The sequence below is a fragment of the Somniosus microcephalus genome, chromosome 1 (assembly GCF_052327205.1).
Source record: "Somniosus microcephalus isolate GS21.2 chromosome 1, FLI_Smic_1.0, whole genome shotgun sequence".
Classification (NCBI taxonomy): Eukaryota; Metazoa; Chordata; class Chondrichthyes; order Squaliformes; family Somniosidae; genus Somniosus; species Somniosus microcephalus.
In genome coordinates, this window is record NC_140987.1 from 379,299,419 (window position 1) to 379,321,351 (window position 21,933).

The 21,933-nt window shown below is 41.6% G+C and overlaps 1 protein-coding gene across 5 annotated transcripts in view; it reads right to left on the reverse strand.

Annotated features, from left to right (window-relative positions):
* Window positions 1-229: 229 nt before the first annotated feature.
* dacha (dachshund a) overlaps window positions 230-21,933 on the reverse strand; it is a 414,265-nt gene continuing 392,561 nt past the window's right edge. Inside the window, exon 11 of one of the 5 annotated variants that reach the window (XM_085996109.1) lies at window positions 230-1,169. In XM_085996109.1, the coding sequence (XP_085852235.1) occupies window positions 1,135-1,169 (35 nt within the window). In that variant the 3' untranslated portion in view covers window positions 230-1,134. Of the gene's footprint in view, window positions 1,170-18,270; window positions 20,449-21,933 lie in introns of those variants that run through there. The other 4 variants (XM_085996121.1, XM_085996115.1, XM_085996128.1 and 1 more) reach the window with 4 other exon arrangements.

Sequence of the window (21,933 nt, forward strand, 5' to 3'; positions counted from 1 at the left end):
ATTTACTTCCAGTTATTTACAATTCATTTCTTCACTTAAAGTGATGATTACATTGGAACATGTTCCTTTTCGGAACAGAGTGCAGACATAAGCCATTTGCCACTGAGGTTTTTACAATGCTGCATTAAGTATTTAAGTTGCTTGTGTAAGCTTTCTTTAACAATGTCTGCATGTGATATGCAGTGAGTTTGTGGCATTTTATTTCACTACAAAGCTATAAACTTAATAATTAACATCAGCACCATTTTTACTGTCAATCTGAACTGAACAGCAGAGGACAATGCTTTGTGAACAGCTTTGCAAAGACAAAAGACAAACTGAAAGTTCTATTAACATCGTATCTTTACTAGTTAACATTACTTTTTCTGGTCAGGAGTTGAACTTTCAACTAAATATTCTGAACGAAAGTATGGTAGCGTATACGAGCAACTAGCCATTTAAAAAGGTTTCATTTCCTAACATTCTACTGCATATATTTCACTTCCTTCCCCAATATTTGAGCGGAGTGTAAAAGATGTTAATGACAAATCAATGCTTCTCTTGCAGATGGATCACAAAACCGAAGGACGTCATCATTCAGCAAAACATTTGTTGCTTTTTCCCCTTTTTTTTTTTAAAAGGTCCTTTTTTAAAATAGACCAGTTTTAACAGAGAAAGCTTTATTAATAATTACAAGGACAGTTTTGTTGCAGGATTACAAAGTTCTTCAGTTGTCTCTGGGCTAATTGTACTTAACAGCCTCGTATCAAGCTTGTGCTGTAAATTCACCAATCCGTAAAGTCACTTCAGTTTGAGTTGGCCCTCGATGTGTGCTTTAAAATAGCATGACACACTACTTTTTTAACAAACAGAGCATGTCTCTTGCAACATACATTGTCTGGTGCAGCAAACCTGTTACAAAAACGTCACCACATTTTCTTTGCTGCATTTTGGCAATATAACCTACAGCACTAATCCATCACATTGGGTGTAGTTACTTTTTTTCCTTTTTAAATTATGAGTCCTATAGACAAATGGGTCAACTGAGGCTGCTTTGAAGGAAAATGGCTTGAAGTACATGCTGTACCCAGCCCTGGTTTCATTGGAGTGTGGAAATGTTGTCAGTACATGGTTCAGTTCGGTAAAAATTGTCCCTCAGTACAGGATAGATGTTTTCATGTATGTTCTATCTGCAAGAGAACAGAAACCATTAGGGTGCATCAGAAAAATAAAGAATTGGCATTTAAACTTGGATGTGGAGGTGGGGTCGCAAAGTCTGATATCAGCAGGAATATCAAAATGGAGGAATAAGAATTCCCCCATTCAGTCCTGCCACCTCAATCCGTCATCCAAGTTCTGTTTTAGTGCCCAAACTGGCCATTTTATCATCTCCGTTACTGCAAGACTGAACCTTCTCTCAACTAAATCCACTTCCCTTTTAACTGTTTTGATTTAATTGCTGGATGATGATCTAATCAGTAAGTAAATGATTTGCCACAGAATAGTGGAGTCAAAAATATTAGCAATGTTACAGCTGGATGCTGCAATGGAAGTGTTGGGGGTACTAGAGGAGGGCCCTTTCTCTCCTCCTTGATTATGATCTGGCTAAGGGTTCCCACCTCATGAGAATTCCTATATTTTTCACAGTTGTTACTCCAAATATGGATCCACAAAGGAAAATTAAAGAGCATAGAACCCAACCTGTTGCCCTGTCCATCACTCACTTGGGCAACCCCAGTTTCCTCCCAGTTAAATCCATTTGTGCATAACCTTTGCATTCTGTTCAACCCTGAGCGATCATCCAGTTAATTACCAATTCTGCTTTATTTCACCTCTGGGTTATTGGTTTACTCCACTACCTCTGCCCAGCCCCACCACCACTGAATCCCCAATCCATACCTCAAGGGTTGACCTCACTAATGGTCTATTTACCAGTTTCCCTACCTCCACTATTCAACTAATTCAAAACTTTGGGCCCTGCATCCTCTCCAACATTATGAGAATTACACAGAATAGAAACAGGTCATTCAGCCCAACTGGTCTGTGCTGGTATTTATACTCCACACGAGTCTGCTCCCATTCCATCTGCCTCATCTCAGCCTTTCAGCAGATCTTTCTATTCCCTTTTCTCTCATGTACTCATCTAGTTTCCTTGTGAAAGCTTCTAAGCTATTTACCTTAACCACTTCCTGTGGTAATGAGTTCCACATTCTGACTACTCTTTGAGTAAAGACATTTCTCCTTATTTCTGTTTTGGATTTATTAATATCTATCTTTTATTTATGGCCCCTAGTTTCTGATTCTCCCACAAGTGGAAACATTCCCTCCACATCTACCCTGGCCAAACCATTCATAATTTTAAAGACCTCTAAAGCCCAACCTGTTAAATCTTTCCCAATAGCTGTAATCTCTCAGTAATGGTACCAGCTGTAATCTCTCAGTTCTGGTACCATCCTTGCAAATCTTTTTTGCACTTTCTCCAGTGCTTCTATTACTTTTTCATAGTATGGAGACCAGGGTCCTATACAAGTTTAACATAAAGTTCCACATACCCACTGCACTTGTCCTTGCCATGCTCTGCTGCTACCCATGCACCAGCTAATCAACTTCAAGATCTTCATCTCCAAACCTCTAATGTCATGCTCTATCTTTTCCTTAAGCATATGCACGTGAACACGTGCTCCTCTTTTCTGGCCCTAGATCATTGTTTGCTGCCTGCTGCTTCCTTTTCACTATCAGACACCAATTGTCAGTCACTGCATTCCTGACTTCTAATTTTCACCCAAAACTACTTGCCACCTCTTTCTTTGCTCACAAAAACTTTTTTCTTTGACTCTTGGTTCCTTCCTCCACAAAGTTTCTTTCCTCTTGGTGTTCACTTTTTCTGCCTTGTCTTGCCTTCTGCAGTCTTAGACATTCTTTTATGATAGCAAAATACTGCGGATGATGGAAATCCAAAATAACAGCAGAAAATGCTGGAAACAGAAACAGAAAAGCAGGCCAGGGAACATCCACTTGGCCAGTCTCCACTAGTCCTATCACCATCTCGTCTCATTTTGAATACCTCTTAATGTCTCTTCTCTTTTGTTCTCTCCCAGCCTGACCTCTTAATCTATTTCATTTATTGTGCCTCTTTAGTCTTGACAAAGGGTTTTCACCCGAAACGTTGACTCTATTTTCTCTCCACGGATGTTGCCTGGCCTGCTGAGTTTTTCCAGCATTTTCTGTTGTTATTTTAGACATTCTTTTACTTGAGCACTATATAAATTCAAGTTGTTGCTGTTAGTCTTTAAAGTAATGATTGTAATTAATATCACCATGTATCTGGTGCAATGTCCTGCCCTAATCTCATCTTTTTTTATGAAACCTGCAAATTGAAAAAGTGGGATTTAAAAAAAAATTATTTTGCACAACAGTTCTTTTATGCCGTTTAGTGAAGTTACAGCCATCATTTCATACTGTCTTTTAACACAAAACTTTAGAGTAAATAAAAACATTAAAAGCTAGACAGAACCGTGATAATCCAATCTTTATTCTAAGGCCACTGTTTAGTTCATTAAGAACAGGAAAAAGCTAATTAGTTACTGAGTGCTTTGTGAGTTTATAGTGTTTTAGAGACTACAACATGATCTAACATATAGGCAGGGGCAGGAAGGATATAAACAAGAATAGCAATCAGGAAGAATATGGAATGGGAATTCTCCAGAGTGTGACTGAGCTTGGGAAGTTTATGACTAGGAAACTTAATTGATACTTTATAAGTAGAAGGCATAGTCATGACCTTACCTTGGACATGCAGAAGAATAATCCACTCTGTGAACCTTACCATGTAAGAAAATATTCCCTTAGGTTGTAAGCCAATGATCAACCTTTATTTTAAAAGCCTCTAGTCCCTAGAGTCGCACAGGAAAATACTGTAAATGTACAAACCACATCTGGAATCCCAGGGCTATTCCTCCACCTCCAGTCAACCTTCCACTTTCTGCATCTTGCCACTGCCCCCACCCCCACCACCACCTGGAGAAACCTATTTACTTCTAAAATCACAGTGGAAAAATTCTGCACAAAAGATGTTCCAGCAACACATTCCTCTCGCACCTCTCTGGGCACAGGCTCAAGTCATGGCAGAAGCTGACGCTCTACCCTTCCAGCTGTATGTGTGAACACTGACCAACTTTGTCAGTTCTAGGTCTGTTTGTGTCTTGCAAAGCAGCAAGACCTCTACTCTGCTGTTTGTTTGCTTTTTGATGAAAGCCATTCAATTACATTACTCTGGCTGTATGGTTTTAATTTATGCATTCATTGTTCACCATTAGTTTTTGGCATTTGCTGACTGCCGTAAGTATATATGTATTTTTTTAAAAGGTATTGTGTATTTCAATTTGCACGAGCCCCTTACTGTTTGCAGCAAAGCATGTTCAAGCTAAAACTGGGTAAAGGTTGTTCTTCTGTGTGCTAAATGTGTTAATTGATTTTAAAAAGAGCTAACACCACACCAGCACTTCAGCTGTATTGCTGCTGACTGCACAATCCGAGTAAAAGAACTCTCCAGAGATAAACCAAATAGAAAAGCAGGAGTCTTCCCAGCAGCACTAAGAAAAGTAGCTACAGCTAATCCCTTCAAGACAATTGCAGGAGATTTCATAAAAGTTTCTTGAACAAAAGACGCATTGTCCAAATGATGCCAAAATTTCCCACAATTGTCTGGAAGAAGGAAGGTACCATATAAGGCTGAATATTCTGAACAATGTAATATTGATGCATTACTGCATTGGAATCCATAATATAATGAGTGTTTGCAATACGTTTAACTTGTCATTCATCACTGCAACTCTATAACTGGCTTGATTCTGTACGGTTTCTGCCTACATAGGAGTTTACAAATAATTGTGGGCTTTCTCTCTGCAATCTATGCTGGTTAATATCAATATTGTTATCCAGAGAGTAATCGTCTGTCTCCTGCTCTGGTGGTGACTGCACTTATCTATTTGATTAAATGTCAGTGCTCTTTCTTGATGTGTGGATTTTTTTTTTTACTTCTTGGAAAAAGCACCATCTGCTGTGGCCTAATTTTATGAGGTTGGCACTAGTAATCATCCATCCCATAAAGGTATCAGGAGCCAGTGAGAAATTCATAGCCCGCTTGATAGCTCTTGAAGCATGGGAATGGTCCCAATGTGGCAGTGACCGAATATAGAAGAAGGGGATACTTATTGCCCAAAATATGTGATGTTTTGTACATTCCCCTTTTTATGAACTGCTTTCTTGGAGCAATTTACACTTGGGATAGTTTGATCAAATAGAAAGTTTTTTTTCCCCCAAGGATTCTGTGTGGAAGATTCAGGAAAGCGGTCCAAAATCACGGCAGCTTCAAATGAGTAACAGCTGATCCCAAGTTTATCTTTTTCATAATCCTACGGACATTTGTTTTGCCATTGTACACATGCCCAATACAAAACTGCAAAAGCGTTCTGACCCATAATCTCTAAATATAATTTTTTATGATATAACTAAATTACATTTTTCCTGCAGAGGTCCTGTTAGTGGAAAATAGTAAGTACTTGGAGATAGTGTGGGTTATTTTGGCCAGAGGGTGAACACAGCCGCTAAATGGGTGCAGTGCTAATAAGACTAGCCTGTTTTAAAGTCTGGATTTAGCGCACAATTTTTTGTCCTAATTGCTGATTAGCATAATTTGAACTTGCCTGGAGGCACTAACCAGAAACCTGCAGGTTTAGCACTCAAGTGCTGATTAGATGCAATTTTTGTGGAGCAGTATATGCGGGCTCCTTGTGTGAAGGTGTGGAATGCTCTGGCTGACACATAACGGAATGTTGCATGATGGCTCAGGGACCGAGTGAGAGGGTGCACAGGTTCTCTGATGTGGCACTGGAGGTCCTGGTGGAGGAGGTCCAGAGAAGGAGGGATGTCCTGTACCTGCAGGGGTAAGGATGCCACCTCGCCCTCCTAACTCTCTCTCTCTCTCTCTCTCTCTCCTGCAGCAGCTGGCGATGCTCTGCCTGGCCTCATGTTCTCCTCCCATTCCTCATTCAGACCAAGGGGGACCCCAAGCAAGATGCCCATGGCAAAGCACTCCCTTTCTCATGGTGACTCCTAATAAGGTGGAATAGCACAGCACTTGCTCCTTTTTGGGTGAAGTCCTCAGAGAATTTCCAAAATAGACATTGATAGAGTGTTGGTGAAGTCTTCCAAAATGTGCCAGAAAGTCTTCCATTGTGTTTCAGGTGTCCTTTTCACAGCTCCAGCAGCAATGACCATGAAATGGTGAGTATCCCTTTTTAAGTGGCGCTTGTAATCGGCATCAATATCGTGTTTACTCCTAAACAGCTGGTCGCTGTTAGGAGAGGGCATTAGTTGAAGCGTTAGCCACCAACATGCCTTGCAGCCTCATTAATGAAGTGGCAATCAGCTGTTTAACAAGCCTCTGGGTGGCCATTCCTAGCGCTGGTTTCAACTCCTTTACCAAGATGGCATCTTGGGCTAAACTGATGTTACAGCTCAAGACCCCATCTTGGCCACCTCTTTAGCGCCTAAAGTACTTGCTGAAAATTGGCCCCAGTAAATCATCCCAGTTGAAAGAAATGGTTAACACCTGATGAGTTTTTCTCTCATCAGTATTTCTTTCAAAATTGTAAATGTATTCTTTTTAAACTGCACAGGTTCAATGGGCCAAATAGCCTCCTTCTGTGGTGTAATTTCTATGGAACATTACTCATAGCAATCAGAGGAAACCATCCAATCCTCACAGAAATCTTTCTAAATAAATTCACTTGTCAATCAATCCAATGTTGTATTCAAAATACCCAAAGCTTTATTAATATCATTTGATGCAAAACCTTGTCACAAAGCATTACAATTTTTCTTACTATTATTTTTATACTGTTTCCCCCACAACAATTTTCCTCCCCCACTACTGTTAACTGCTTGCTGGGGTACAGGTCTATCAGGTGGGGCTGGAATCACTGGCTGGAGATCAGGAGTAGGTGTCCTAGCCTGTTGTGTGGGAGAAAAATGGGGGAAAAAACACCTTTCCATGTGTATAACCCGAGTCAATTGTAATATTGTCCTGACTATGATCAGTAACATCAATAGAAACTCGGGATCAAACTTGGAACCATCCTGTATTGTATACTAAATTGCTCACAGGATAAATTCTCTGAACCATTCAGGGAACTAAGCATTATACTGTTAAGATCACTGTTTTTGTCTTTACCGAGTTCAAAGGGGTAATTCTACGGGAACTATGCTTCAGACACTTTACTACAATGCTGCCGTCCCAATTGCTCAACTTATGTTCCCTGAGAGTACAGCTACCCAGTGGGATTGTGCAATAACCGAATCATCCCATACAGTATTATTTTCCACATCAAGTTTTCTTTTGTATGAGAATTGCATCAGTAAGCTCACAGCATCAGACAGAGTGAAAGTATGATGTAAAGCAGTATCTGAGCCTCCTAGTTCTGTCCTCTCAGCACTGTGAAGTGGATGAGGATTAAATGGTGACTTTAAAATGAGCAAGTATTTTGTGATGTCAATTAATCTGATTTTTGTTTGGTTTTGACTGAACTCGCACGCTAGTTCCTTCCACTTTCTTGTGAGCATCGAGACAGCAAGGATCCAGTATTTATTAAAAATCAGGTTCGTGCTTTGTTTGTGACCTAAAAATGTGTTAGCATTCTGTCATTATTCAAATGGAATACAGTCTTAATTAGCATCTCTGGTTGTAACATTTTTTTGAATAGCATCTTCCCCCAGGGAATGCTGGTTAAAAGTCTTTTTAAATCCAAACATTTAATGGAGTCTCCCATTGAATCGACAGAGGAGTCGCCGCTGTTATGGATGCACTGATGGTAGAAGAACCCGATCATGGATGCACATATATGGCCTCACCTATCGCACTGAAAGCCAAATGAAGCAGATAAGATGGGTTGCCTTCGCTGCCAGGCGCTTGGCAGCCAGATCTCGCAGCCTCATAGATTCAAAGTGACCCAGCAGACTTGCTGCCATTGTGGTCTGTTGGCGGCTGTGTTTTGGGGTTAATATTGAAAGATTTCAAGGTGGCTTTCATTGTGTCTTCATAGCACTTCGTCTGCCCACCTCTGCTTCCATTTCCAGACTGCAGCTCACTGTAGAACATGGCTTCGGGAATTCTATAATCGGGCAACTGAACCTGTTTGATCATGGCCTCAATTCAAGTTGGATTGCAGCGCTTGAGGACCTCAATATTAGACACTTGATGCCCGCAATATGTCATTGACAGGGCAAGTGGAAATGGTCAGGTCGCATAATGTGGTGGTAGCAAATCCATGACGCCAATCCATATAGTAGGGTGGTGAGGACAACAGCTTGATATATAGCGACTTTGATTGGCAGACTAACCCGCTTGAGTTTGCTAAATGGCAGCGCCTGTCCTGCCAATCCGGTGAGTGACATTGGCATTGATTATGGTGTGCTGTGAGAGAACGCTACCCAGGTAACAGTTTGCCCGTGACCTTAAGTAGTACGTCATTGATTGTAACCGCAGGGAGTGTGACCAGGTGGCCAGGTAGGGGCTGGACCGTGCTGTCTTTTTAAGTTGATTGTGCTGTGTGAGCAAAGCAGTCAGATAATAGCTGAATATCCACGAGACTGCATTTACTCGCCAACAATCATCGGCAAAAACCAAGTCACGACCAGCCATCTGCATTGCTTTTGTTTAGCACGCAGCCGACGAAGGTTGAAGATGCCATTATCTGCACAGTTCTTGCACGCCCTGAGCAGTACCGCAGCAGACAGTAGGCTGAACAAGGCTGGGGCAAGAAAACTACCTTCTTTGATGCCATTAGTGTCTACAAATGCTAATGAAATAGGGCCTTGGTCTATTAACTCAGGCCATCACACCAACATTTAATTGCTGGACAATATTCACAAATCTGCCAGTGCATCCGAACTTTAGAAGAATCTCCTGCAGTGCATCATGATTCAGATTCAAATGCCTTTATCAGGTTAACAAAAACCACAGAGATTCTGGTGCTCCTCTCTACAATTTTCCTTAATTAGGCGGGCTGAGAAAATCTTGTTGGATGCACCGCCACCAGTCCGAAAGCTACACTGAATTCTGGGAGAAGTTTCTCCACTAGTTGTTTGTTTTGTTGGCAGAGAATGACACATGATGCACACAAAAAGAAAGATGGAAAAGGCAATCTGACCAGTCAATTCCACCCCATCCAGACACAAAACAAGAACACAGCACTCGAGCATAACACAAGCAATTTCGTGAAATGCTGGTGGGTATTTTGCAATCCCGTATTCTAATTACCAGCAGAAAAGTTCACAACTGTGTCCTGCACCATCAGTAATCATCAATGTTTGGGGTGGGGAGCGGGAGCTGTAATAGTTTCCACTTTCCTGATCCTAACCATCTCCTTTTTACCATGGACCACTTTCCTGACCCTAACCATCTCCTTTATACCATGGACACATATCCCTCTATACCTCCACCAGGACAGCCTGCTGCTTCTTCCTTGAACAGAGGCCCAACCAGTCTCCTCCTCTGCCTGTCTGAACTTGTTCTTGCATTGAACCACTTCTTCTTTGACTCCATTCACTTTCTCCAAATAAAAGGTGTTGCTGTGGGAATCTGTGGGTCCCAGCCAATGCTTCCTCTAATTTGCAGTCTAAGTGCGCGGTCCCTTTTAAATTTTCTGTGCAGCCACACCTTCGCAGTATCTTCCAGTGGCAGCAATTGGTGAGCGACCTGCGCGGGACCTCCCGAGTGGTGCGTGGCCGCACACCGTAGGGGAAACATATGTGTGTCTTTTCATGGGATACGTAGAACATTCTTTGTTCCAGTCCTACTTGGGTCTCCTCCCTCACCTCTACCTGCTCTGACCCCAAACTGGAATATTTAATCAACTTTGCCTCCAATTTCCACCCCTCCCTCGCCTTCACATGGTCCAACTCTTCCCTTCCTTCCTCGACTTCTCTATCTCCAATTCTGGGGATAGGCTGTCCACCAATATCTAATATCTTGATTGCACTTCCTCTCCTCCTGCTTCCTGTAATGCCACCTACCACACCAGTGCTTCCGATATGTCTTCCTTTTTCATCAACCGAGGATTCCCCTCCACCGTGGTTGACAGGGCACTTGACCGTGTTCGTCCCATTTTCTGCACTTCTGCCCTCGCCTCTTCCCCCTCCCTCCCAGAACCACAATAGAGTTCCCCTTGTCCTCACCATCCACCCCACCAGAGAGGAGGAGATGATGTCCTGCAGAGTCCATAACTTTAGATTCTACCTACCAGATTGAACAGATGACTGTTGCACAGTTGATCAAAGTCCATCTCTGGTACAGTTTGTTGGTGCAGCCATGTACACCATATATCGCCCACCTAGTCACAATCTCCTGGGAGAGGGAACAAAAAGTAGGGGAACCTAATGCCAATTTAGGAAAAAATCTGGGAAATTCCTTTGAGTCCTTGAGGACATCTAGCAAAGCTCCAGAAGACCATGATAACCCATAAATCCTCCTCATCCGAACTAATCTGTAATTTACCCTTCATAACTGGAATTGCCCTGGGAAGGAATAAGCCATATTTCAGAAAAATACACCATCATATGAACAGAATTCTGATATTATTAGAACATGATATACTGGTTTTAAAAATCTAAAGTCTCAGCGACACAAGCTGTGCAAACAGGCTTCTGAGATGGGATGGTTTGATAACAAAAGTTGTAAACACCACAAGCTTTTGAAATGGGAATTGGTTAAAAATACTAAAACAATGGTCCTATTGAAATAGCAGTTTGGCACTTCCAGAAGGTCTGGAGTTTGGGAGAAACACAATGGAATGACCCAAGTAAAGTGTTAAAAACTAACACTTCAAACAGGAACACAGAATATTAAAAAAACATATGCCTTTGTAAAAGTAACATCAAATGAAACAGGAAACACGATATAATATAACCAACTAAGATGGCTAGGAAAACAAACACCCTAGTTGAAGTGTCTTTAATTTATATGTTGTAAAAAGTACCTACAGAAGGCTTTGAAGATATTACTTCAATAGATACACCAAGCAATTACATTGTGTTTGTGTTGAACTTGGAACACATAGTAGACACGACGTCTGCTAATAACCAGTTAAGCCAATATTAAGAATTGAATGGAAGACCTTCGATTAGAATGACATCAAAGAGATAAATCTGTTGTAGCCATTTTATGATAAGTTTTTGGAACACCTAAAGGTAGAGACATAATTATGCATGCAGCAGCTAAATTGACAGTAAGAATAGAAAAAAGTTAACAGGAAGATGACTAGAGATAATTAGCTACATCAGCAGAAAACTTCAAAGGATAAACCACTAAAAAAAGGTATAAAAATAGAGCTTTTCAGAATAGAAAGTCAGAAGTCGCTGGGAAGGGGCAAGTGATTCTCTGCTTCAGCACTACTCTAAGCCTACAACTCTGAGTCTCGGGTAATCAAGGTATTTGATTTTGGTGGATATCCTGGATTAGAATAATAAGAAATGTAAAAATGTATGAAGTTAAGATTTGAGAATAAGAATCTCTGAGAATAAGAAATGTAACCTATTTGTTTTTGAACTGTTAATGTTGTGATTGACTCAAAAGCTGTTAACTGTATGTTGGCTCTTAAATAAATTTATATATTTTTAGAATTGTCTCAAGTAGTATTTCTGTATCAAACTCACTCAATTTCTGTACACTCTTTTGTGAGGAGTTGCAGAATTCTGGGGGGTATTCCGGACCCTCATAATATCTGTAAGGTTACAGTCTAGATAAACTTATTAAAAGGATGGTAACATCTTCACGTCGTTCCTTTCCTTTAGGGAAAGATAGTCTGAACCTTTAGACCCAATTAAGCATCTTATAGAATTCTGCTATCTTTTAAGTTTAGTTGAAGGTGAATGTCTGGGGTAGCCCGAAAAGGGCTCGGACTAGTAATTATCCCTTCAGCCCTCCTCTTCCAGGAATGTGTCCAACAGAAGAACTCCAGGGAATCTGTACTTGCCACGTGCTGCAGTCATCTGGCGCAGGGGTGGTGACTTTCTTTGAAAATCAATAATTCAAATACTTCCTAACATCTAAGCAAACTCTTTTCCTAAGGGTTTCTTTGCATGACCCCCTAGTACTACCTCCTGATCCCTCTCAAATAACCTATCCAAAAGGACAGAATCTAATCCCTTCATCAATTTAAAAAAAACCTCAATTATATATTTTTTAAGTCTACTTTTCTAACGAAACAGCTCCAAAACCTGGATCCCATCCTGATAACTAAAAGTCTAAGACTGGGCATTGCTTTGATCACCTTGTTGTGTATCGTCTCCTCTATCTTGGCCATGTGCGGGGACCAAAAGTGGAAACAATACTCCAGGTGTGGGCATACAAGTATCTTGTACAGTTTAAGTACTGAGGGTCCTGCACTGAGTGGTGCCATCTTTCAGCTAAAATACTAGACTGAGACCCTGTATGTGAAACACTTTTGAGATATTTCTGAGAGGTGCTAGATAAATGCAAGTCTTTCTTTCTATCATACTGTGTTCAGAATGCAGGTTTTCTCGAATCCAACACTGTACAAATGTTGTCTTCATAGCATTGATGACATTTATTGTACAAGCTTTTTCTAGCATGACAAAGACGAATTGCTGTTGTAATACATCAAAACTAGAAACAAGATTTAACGATTAGTGTGAACATTATTTTGAATGGCAGTGCCTTGGGGAGACCTTGTAGAAGTTATTTTTTAAAGAAGGGTTATCAGCGACTGGCTCAATAAGTGCTCTATGTGCATTATCCAAAAATGACACTGCTGAAGTTCCCCTGTGGCTCAGCAAGTTTATCCAGTGAAAAGTTGAGTCATCCTGTTCAAGGGTGGCCCAGGTTTGATCTTAGTTATTGCTGATCTTAGCTGGGACAACAACTGGGGAACTACAATTGGGTTCCGCACTACTGGGTTCAGGAGGTGTAAATTTGCCATGGTTCCAGCTTCTGATCACTGTATTTAGCAACCTTTGCATGTGTGTGGGCATCGTGTGGGACCGAATTGTGCTTGGCAGTGATGCCCCCATAGTCTAATACAATGCTGACTGTCACTGTCGAGGCTCAAATAGAAATAATGGCCTAGAAATTGAGTTTGCGCTGCGCCAGGGCTTTAGCGCCGGAAGTTAGCGCCGGCGCTAAGTCCCTTTGCGCGCGCCAAAAATTCAGTAGCGCCGCGCCCAAACGGCTGCCAGCGCTACTGAAGGGTTTTAGTGCCTGAAAACTGGCGCAACGCACCGCATTGCGGCGCTATTCCGGCGCTGCGGCGCCCGCTGCGGTGCGGCAGGCTCGGGAAGTGCAGGCCTCCTCCTTCCGTTAAGGAGGAGCTGCCTGCACCCGGCCGCGGCCCGCGCAAATCTCTTCAAAAATGAGCCCGGCACCTCGGACAAGTGCCGGGCTTGCATCTGTTCCGGTGGGGGGGGGGAGAAGTCCGGGGAGGGAGCTGCGGGCAGGCGGCCGGCGGGAAAGCGGCCGGCCGCCGCGCCTCCTTAAAGCGCCGGCGCAGACTCCGGCAACACTCGTTTGCCGGAGTCTTAGTTGCGGCTGCCACTGGCGAGGCGGCCGCAACTGAATTTCGGCTTGGGGCCGGGTTACCACGGCAACCGGGACGCTGCGCACACCGATGACGTCATCGGTGCCGGCGCAGCGCTACCGGTCTACCGCCGCGGAAGGGCCCCAGGCAATTTAGGAACCGGCGCCAATTGCAGCGCTAGGCCCTCTAGCGCCGCAAAATCTGAATTTCTAGGCCAATGTCTGGTGATGTACCAGAGGGTGACCTTACCAATGGAACTATACCACAGCAAGGAGTATGAGGCTTTCAAGAGAGGAGCTGGGAAGAAATTTGGCAACAAAAGAAATGTTGTTCATTAAAATCACTAAGACCATTTTTTTTGTTGTGTACAAGGGGAAAACACTGCCTAAAGTTTGGATAAGATAATTCACCTTTCCATATCTGGGCTTGATCATGCTTGGTTTGGCTCAGTGGCAGATCAGACTTGCCTTGCTACACAGTCTACTGAAAATATAAACTATTGACTCCTAAGTGCACATATTCTTAAGAGCTTCAATCAGTTGAGCACCATTCTCTCTGCATCTGTACTTAGTCAATAAAATAATGTTCAGCACTTTTTATTTGCTACTCTGTGTACAAATTAATTTAGGAAACTGTGTTGATATAATGTGCGGCTGGGGATTTTGAAGCAGCTTTTAGCTCTGTTCGTGAAATGTAGTCAGTCCCAACAAAGGTAATCAAAATTAATGAAATCAGTCGTCAGTGCCAGCCCAGCAAAATTCTGAAGTTTGACACAGAGTAAAGAGAAATAATTAGATTTCACTGGTATAATGGATAAATAGTAGGAGGCCGTTAAGGGGAAACATTCTGTGGTCAGCCACTGTCAGTGCTGTTATGTACAGCCTAAAAAAGCTGCAACTGAGCTTGAACACAGATCCTGCATCACTCAGCAGAATGCAGTGTGGGACTGATAATTTAAAATGACTTTGTTTTTTCCTCTACAAGATACATTCTTCAGGCCCATCACATCAGATTAAGCACTTTGCTCTGGAGGTCCTTGAAATTTGAATTAAATCCATTTTTTACTCTTGTTTGTTAAGCCCTGGTTTATTTATTTCTGCCCCTACCCCTCTCTTGTGCACCTTCCTTCAGCCAGGAAGGTGGGGCAGCCTGAGCTACACCACTCTCGATACTGTCAATGTTCCATTTATCGAAGGTAGATGCTATGTTTGCAGTAGGGTGAGTTGCCAAGGCCCCGTCTGCCCCCTCAGATCCCGCAGCACTATTCGAAGAAGGGTAGGGGAGTTCTTCTGGGTTCCAGACAATAGTTATCCCCCAAATAATATCACTTTAAAAAAATCTGGTCATGTACCTCACTGCTGTTTGTGGGGCTTTGCCATGTGCAAATTGGCTGCCATAGTGACTACGCTTCCAAAGTACCTAATTGGCTGTAAAAACCTTTTTGAAATGCCCTGGGATAGTGAAAGGCACTATCTGAATGCATGTACTTTCCTTTCTATTACTAGAGCTCAAATTCTTCAAGAAATACATCTCCCACAATGTCTTGTGTCCTAGACCATGCCAAATACAGAACAACATCCCAACTGCATCGCTCATGCTTTGTACTTAGTATATTCTGGCACATTTGGTTGCCCAGGGGAGTTACCAATGCTGTATTCTTCCATCCAAGCTGAAGGAGCCCCATACTTCAGATTGTAAATTTTGCCACTTCTATATCCCTGACCCTTTTTTTTCTTGAGGGAGTCTCCATCTCTTTGAGTTACCCAGGACATGACTGTGTAAAGATGCTTTGCTACATAACACAATCCACTATACTCAGTGTCCCAATACAAAACCATGTTCTGAATTATATTTTTCCCTTTTTCTCCCACTAGCTTTTTCTTCCCTCCCCATTCTACTATTGGGTGCAGATAAGAAATTGTGTCTGGCCTTTCTGCTTTTTTTTCTCTCTCCTATTTATTATTATTTTCCTTTCCTCAACTCCTTGTTCCCATAACCTTTCTTACTTTTTTTGGCCTTCAGTGTGGAAGTTAAGAGCCTGTTTTAATGCTTACTTCTCCTATAGACACATTGGGCCGGATTTTACCAGCCCTGAAGAGGCGGGTTTGGAGGCGGGACTGCTGGGAAAATGGGAAAAATTGGGAGCGGGTTCCAACCTCGCTTTTAGAGGTGAGTGATGGGTGCAAGTGTGGACAGGTAAGTATGAGAGGTGAGTGCAAAGTGTTGGAAAAAGTTTCCTTATCTTTGCTTCTTTCTGCAGGCTTCAACCTTTGAGGATCCGGAGGTGCCTCATCTCAACAGCAGAGCTGACAGAATGGCTGCTGCATTCTCAGATGAAGCGTCATACGCTGACATCATATGCTGATGTCATCTGTCACTGGCTTTCCGTTAATTGGCCGGCTAAACCTGCAGGGCGGGCTTAACAAGGCCAATCAAGGGAAAATAGCGTGGTTCGTCCGACGTCATTGGGGGGGTGGGACTGAAACCCAGAAACCAGAAGTCCCGCCTCCAGCACGTCTCCAGAGGTAAGATCGCGGCCATTACATTTGATGACTTTAAACTTCATACTTTCCCATATTTCATACAACTGTGTAAAAATTGTCCCCCTCAGAATAATGGAGATATTTTTAATGCGTGCAGCACTGTTGGACTTGTAATCGTTTAGTTGAAGGACTGTTGCTATTGTTCACTTATATAATAAGTACACTGAGCATTACATGACATAACATTTCTGTCATCCAGAACAGCATACGCTTTGACTGGCCGTAACAATGCCACAGGAGATGCACTGGTTATATCGAACATCATATTTGGTCTTGTTAAATACACCACTCTATATTCATATGTTACATGGAACTGAAATCAAAATGTACTGAAATACAGTGAGATATAATTGGAACATTGACCACATTTTTCTGACTGTTCATCTCCATAAAGAAACCTAAACCTCCTCATACAAAAGCTAAATCAAGTAGTTGTAATCTCCTGAGACTATCCTTTAGTTGGCACAATCCTATATTGAGATTTGAGCAAAATGCCTCCCAGATGATATTAACCTTTATACCACTAGCTTTTGTAGCTATGGAGTTAATAAATTGAGCTGCATTTAGGGTATAAAGCATACATGAAAATACTATGGAACTGGCACAGGCAGAGGCACTGTGGACAGGAGACAGGTCTCCAACTGCCAGTGGGATCTTTTAATAATTGAGGACAGCTGACTGAATAGTCCGCTTTTTTTAATTACTAAAAAATGAGTTGCAGTACCGCAGTTTGCCAGGAGTTTTTTTTTAAACACAAAACTTTTGAATATTACTGCAGACTTCACATTGGCTGCAATTCCAGTATTTCAGAACCATTTCTTCCAGATGGTCTTGCTTCTTGCTCCAAAATTTGTATCACTTCAGTCAGCAGTTCTATATTGCACATGTGGTATAGGTGCAGCATAACCAGGACGTTAAGATTGCAATCCATGTTGCAAAGTTTCAAGCTAACTTCAAGAAAGGTTTACAGCCTGTAAAAGCCGAGAACATAGCATCTTCTTCGCATTTGAAAGTGTTTAAGTAACTCTTAATCAGTGTTGAAATTGCAACAATTTTGAGTTTAACTGACTTGTAGCTTTAATACAATCAAAGCGACGGTCAGTAATGTTCTGTTCAACAGTCCTGACACAGTTGAACTCTTAAAGGCCACAGCTATTCCTCACTAGATTAAGATTTCACTATGAAAAGGTTTCAGTGTAGCCATTCAAACATTTGTGTTTGGTTTTGGAATAGCTATTAAATTGCTCATGAGACTTATTATAGAATCTTCTCACTTTTGAAAATATTTAGTCAAATTCCAGCGACTATGCCCCAAATCTTTGACACATAATTGGCAAATGAAGTTCAACACAGATAAATGTGAGGTATTACATTTTGGTAGGAAGAATAAGGCGGCCACTTATCACTTGGAGGGTGTGAGTCTAGGTTGGGTAGAGGAACAAAGGGATCTAGGAGTACAAATACACAAATCACTAAAGTTGCGACACAGGATAGCAAGGCCATAAAAAAAGCAAACCAAGCACTAGGGTTTATTTCTAGAGGGATAGAATTGAAAAGTACAGAAGTTATGCTAAACCTGTACCGAACCTTGGTTAGACCACACTTGGAGTACTGCGTACAGTTCTAGTCGCCATATTATAAAAAGGATATAGAAGCACTGGAGAAGGTGCAGAGAAGATTTACAAGGATGATACCAGAAATGCGAGGTTATACATATCAGGAAAGGATGAACAGGCTGGGTCTCTTTTCTCTTGAAAAAAGAAGGCTGAGGAGTGACCTAAAAGGTCTTTAAAATTATGAAAAATTTTGATAGAGTGGATACAGAGAGAATGTTTCCACTTGTGGGGAAGAGCATAACTAGAGGCCATCAATATAAGATAGTCACCAAGGAATCCAATAGGGAATTCAGAAGAAACTTCTTTACCCAGAGTGGTGAGAATGTGGAACTCGCTACCACAGGGAGTGGTTGAAGTGAATAATATAGATGCATTTAAGGGGAGGCTAGACAAGCATATGAGGGAGAAGGGAATAGAGGGTTATGCTGATAGAGTTAGCGGAGGAAAGACAGGAGGAGGCTCATGTGCAGCATAAACTGGTTGGGCCGAATGGCCTGTTTCTGTGCCGTATATCCTATGTAATCCTACGTACCCCTCCGGATTATTGATCCCATTATTTTGGTCTGGCTGTACCCCACATGAATGACTGACTTAAAAAAAAACCAGAATATGGTATGTGCTACTTTATTGTGCTGTACTCCATCTTATTTTAAAATCTCACCTGATTACCAATGGAGAGCCCTCAACCCCAGTACTGTTTGAAATTATTTTTCCTTCTGAATTTTTAATGCTGGTTTACACTTTGATGGAGTTGTGTACATTTGACATCCTTTAGAGCTGTTACATGCTTGTCGGTCAGTAAGGTGGAATAGTTCAGACGCTGTCATGTCTTCTCTTGGGTTGTGTAGCTATTCTCATCATTTCTGGAGCAGGATGAGTTGTACTTCTAGCTTTCCTATTGTATTAGCTTGCTCCTCCATTTACAGGGGTGTTTATGAAGAGGTCCAGACTGGCAGGTACATTTCCAGCCTTGGGCTGAGGCCAAAAATCACTTGCTCCAATGACTTTGTATCCAACGGGTGCTTTATCCACATGGTAGTGAAGGATAGAACAGCAGTGCGAAATGTACCTATTCACTAAACTCAGTGAGGATTGTGTTAATTAGCATGTTGTGAGGAGGCGGAGGAATCTTTTTTTTCCCCCCAGGATAAGCCCGGTAGGCAGAGAAATGAGTCTGAAGCAATCACAAGGTCAATCATGGCCTTTGTGTCCTCCTCCTGTCCAATATGATTAAATTTGGGCTTGCAGCTGTCTGGTCACAGTCTCTTCAGTGCTTATCTGTGGGGTGGGAAAAGGTGATGTGATGTGTAGAACATATTTTTGTGTGCATTCAGTGTGTACGTTTCAGTTTGCTGATATGCATGTGATCGTTTGTCACAAGACTTCATTCCATCCTTCTTCTATAGTCTGGTCTGGATCTCACTCCTAGACCTCCTTTAGGCATTCTGTGATTGTCCACCAACACAGAGGTGAGCGTAGAGATCTGTTTGTGGGTGCAGAAATGCAAAAAAATATATATAGTTTCTAATGAAGTGGTGCGAAAAGTAACACATTGTAGCAAAAATGGTATCTTGGTTTCACGAGTTCTCACAATTGTCTTCATTATTTGCCTCAGAAATCCCATATTTGGTGATCTCCTTCTGAGAGGTTTCATGGACAGAAAATACAGAATAAGTCACACAAATGCATTGGAGGGTGCTCAGCCAAGGTCGAGGGCATTCTGGAGGTAACTGGGAAGATGTGCATGGCATTTGGCCTGTGCCATAAGTGTCATTCTTGCACCAGAAAACTGAGGGTGCTGTGAACTGTAAGCATAATGAAGCACTGATTTAAAAAGACAAGTTTGTGGATTAAAAAAAAATATGATTCGGTTATTTAATAAGTGTCTCTTCCTATTTTCTCCAGTCATTTGAATACAACAGTGCCCTAGGTTGTTTATATACTGAATGGTGATTTCAGATATCTTGATGCAAATGAAAATGTAATTGAAGTGCCACAATTTTAAAAATATCTATCCAAAAATTATTCAAACTGGGTAAAACCCCAGCTGTTCACTAATGTTAAATACTGTCACCTCCCCCATTTTTCTAAAGCTTTGAATAACATTCCAATAACAGATACGGTTGCAGATATACAGTACACAAGGCGATGCATAATAATTCACCAGCAAATTGTATACCCTGTCACTTTAATCCAAACTCTCTCCTCGGGCTTAATTTTGCATACAATAGCCACATTTGTCCATATTATTCAATCTTTCATTTTGCATTCAGACAATTGGGCTGCATTTGAAATCGAGTTTGAAATGCAGGCTAACTGCTGAGAAAGACCTCTCGCCTCATGTGTGACAAAAGGGCATTTCACGCTCATGAAAGAGCCCCTGTATGTAATTCATCTCTGCTAATGTTATGCCCTCTATATCCCACTACAGTCGCTAACGGCGTTGCTATGGTGATGCTAAAGGAACAGTTTGAATGTGCAAATGTTTTATTGCAGTTCAGGGATTTCAGTGTCCAGAGCAGGACTTACTCACGAAAGTTGCCTACTTTTCCATTAATGTTTAACATACTTGTAAATGTTGTACAGTTTTCTCATTCAACTAAATCAAAGTATCAAATGGATCCTGTCCATTTATGTGATGTTGATGTATAGATTAAAAACCACTGGATTCTTTCCCTTTCTGAAATGGTGAATGTTCTGCTGAAGGAGTGTCAGCTGCTGTGATAAAATAATGTACAGAAAACAAAATGAGACAATTATATTCATATTCTACATTTTTTGTTGTGTAACCTAACGAGCATTAAAAGTTGACAAGTTTTTTGACACATAGCTCTGGGATATTCTGAACTTGCATTGTGGATGCCATTGCATAGATTTGCAAAAACCTCTTGTGGAGCTGCACTCGTGAGGAAACCTTCCTTGCTTTCACTGCATTGCTCACCTTTCCCTCCTAATGATTACGTATGTTTATCAGCTTTTATCACCACATTCTGCGTCTGGTTAACCATTACATTCTATCCCCGCCGGCCTAGCCCTGTAATCTTGTAGGTTTCTCCGACAGCATTTTTAGAATTAAACAATAGGTGTATTTGTCAGTAAGACTAAATGAGTACGGAAATCCCAAATGCAGAGGGTGGAATAAATATTAAAATGGACACTTGTATTTTTGTGGCTGATTAGTGAGAGCGCTGCTCGGTGATTGTCACCATGGTTTCTCACAACCTGCCTGTGACCTGTTAATTTAAGTAACATCTGAGGAGCACGATATGGAGATTGCAATGGCTTTTTCAATTTAGTAAAGTTCCCCACATTACTCTGACTCTTACAAATGTTGATTTTTCCCGTGAAGGTGGACTATTGGAGGGAACGGAGTCCAAACTGTGCAGTGCTAAATCCGGGCTCAAACTTTTTTTTGTTTTCCATGGCAGAATGGAAACTTGGCAATAAAAAGATTTAAAACTTTCATATCAAGTGAAATAGCAACCAAGGCAACTTTTGATTTGGCCGGGAATTTATTTGAACTCGGTGGCAGGCTGTTTGCACGTTCCCAGTGGGGGCACATCAGAAGAGGAGCAGAGAGAGAAAGAGAAACTGATTTTGCTTCTCGGACATTTTACATACATTTTTATACAGCCTTCATGAAACTCATCAGGTTCCTTCTTCACCTTTTAAGATAAGAAATGTATTTCATGAAAAGCATTGAGTTCTATTCCTAAAAGTACCCTTCACAGGAAACACTCACAGTCTATAACACTTGAAGTATTTTATATGGATACAAGTATTTTTATATTCTATACCTTTCTCTTCACCCATGCACTCCAAAGAAAATCCTGCTTGCCACTTTCTCTTATTCACTCCCCTCGTGCAGGGAGATAATCATCAGACAACTAACCAGTGCAGGTATTAACCCTTGCTAGGTGGATTGCAGGTACCAAAAGCTCCGCATGTGCAGCACAATTTATCGTTAAAAAGTGTGCACATAGTGCCACCATCCTCCTGATCACAGCATAGACACACACCATGCAGCAGCTGCTGCCCACAGTGTAACCCAGTCCTGGTAGGCAGTCAGGCCTGGATATGTGATTGCATGTTTTCACACCTGACCCCCAGGTAATGCCTTCCTGCAACAGTCATTCCAAGTCTGAGTTTCATCAGCTATATGATGGACATCTGCCCAAATCACTTTGTTTAGGACATCTAAGT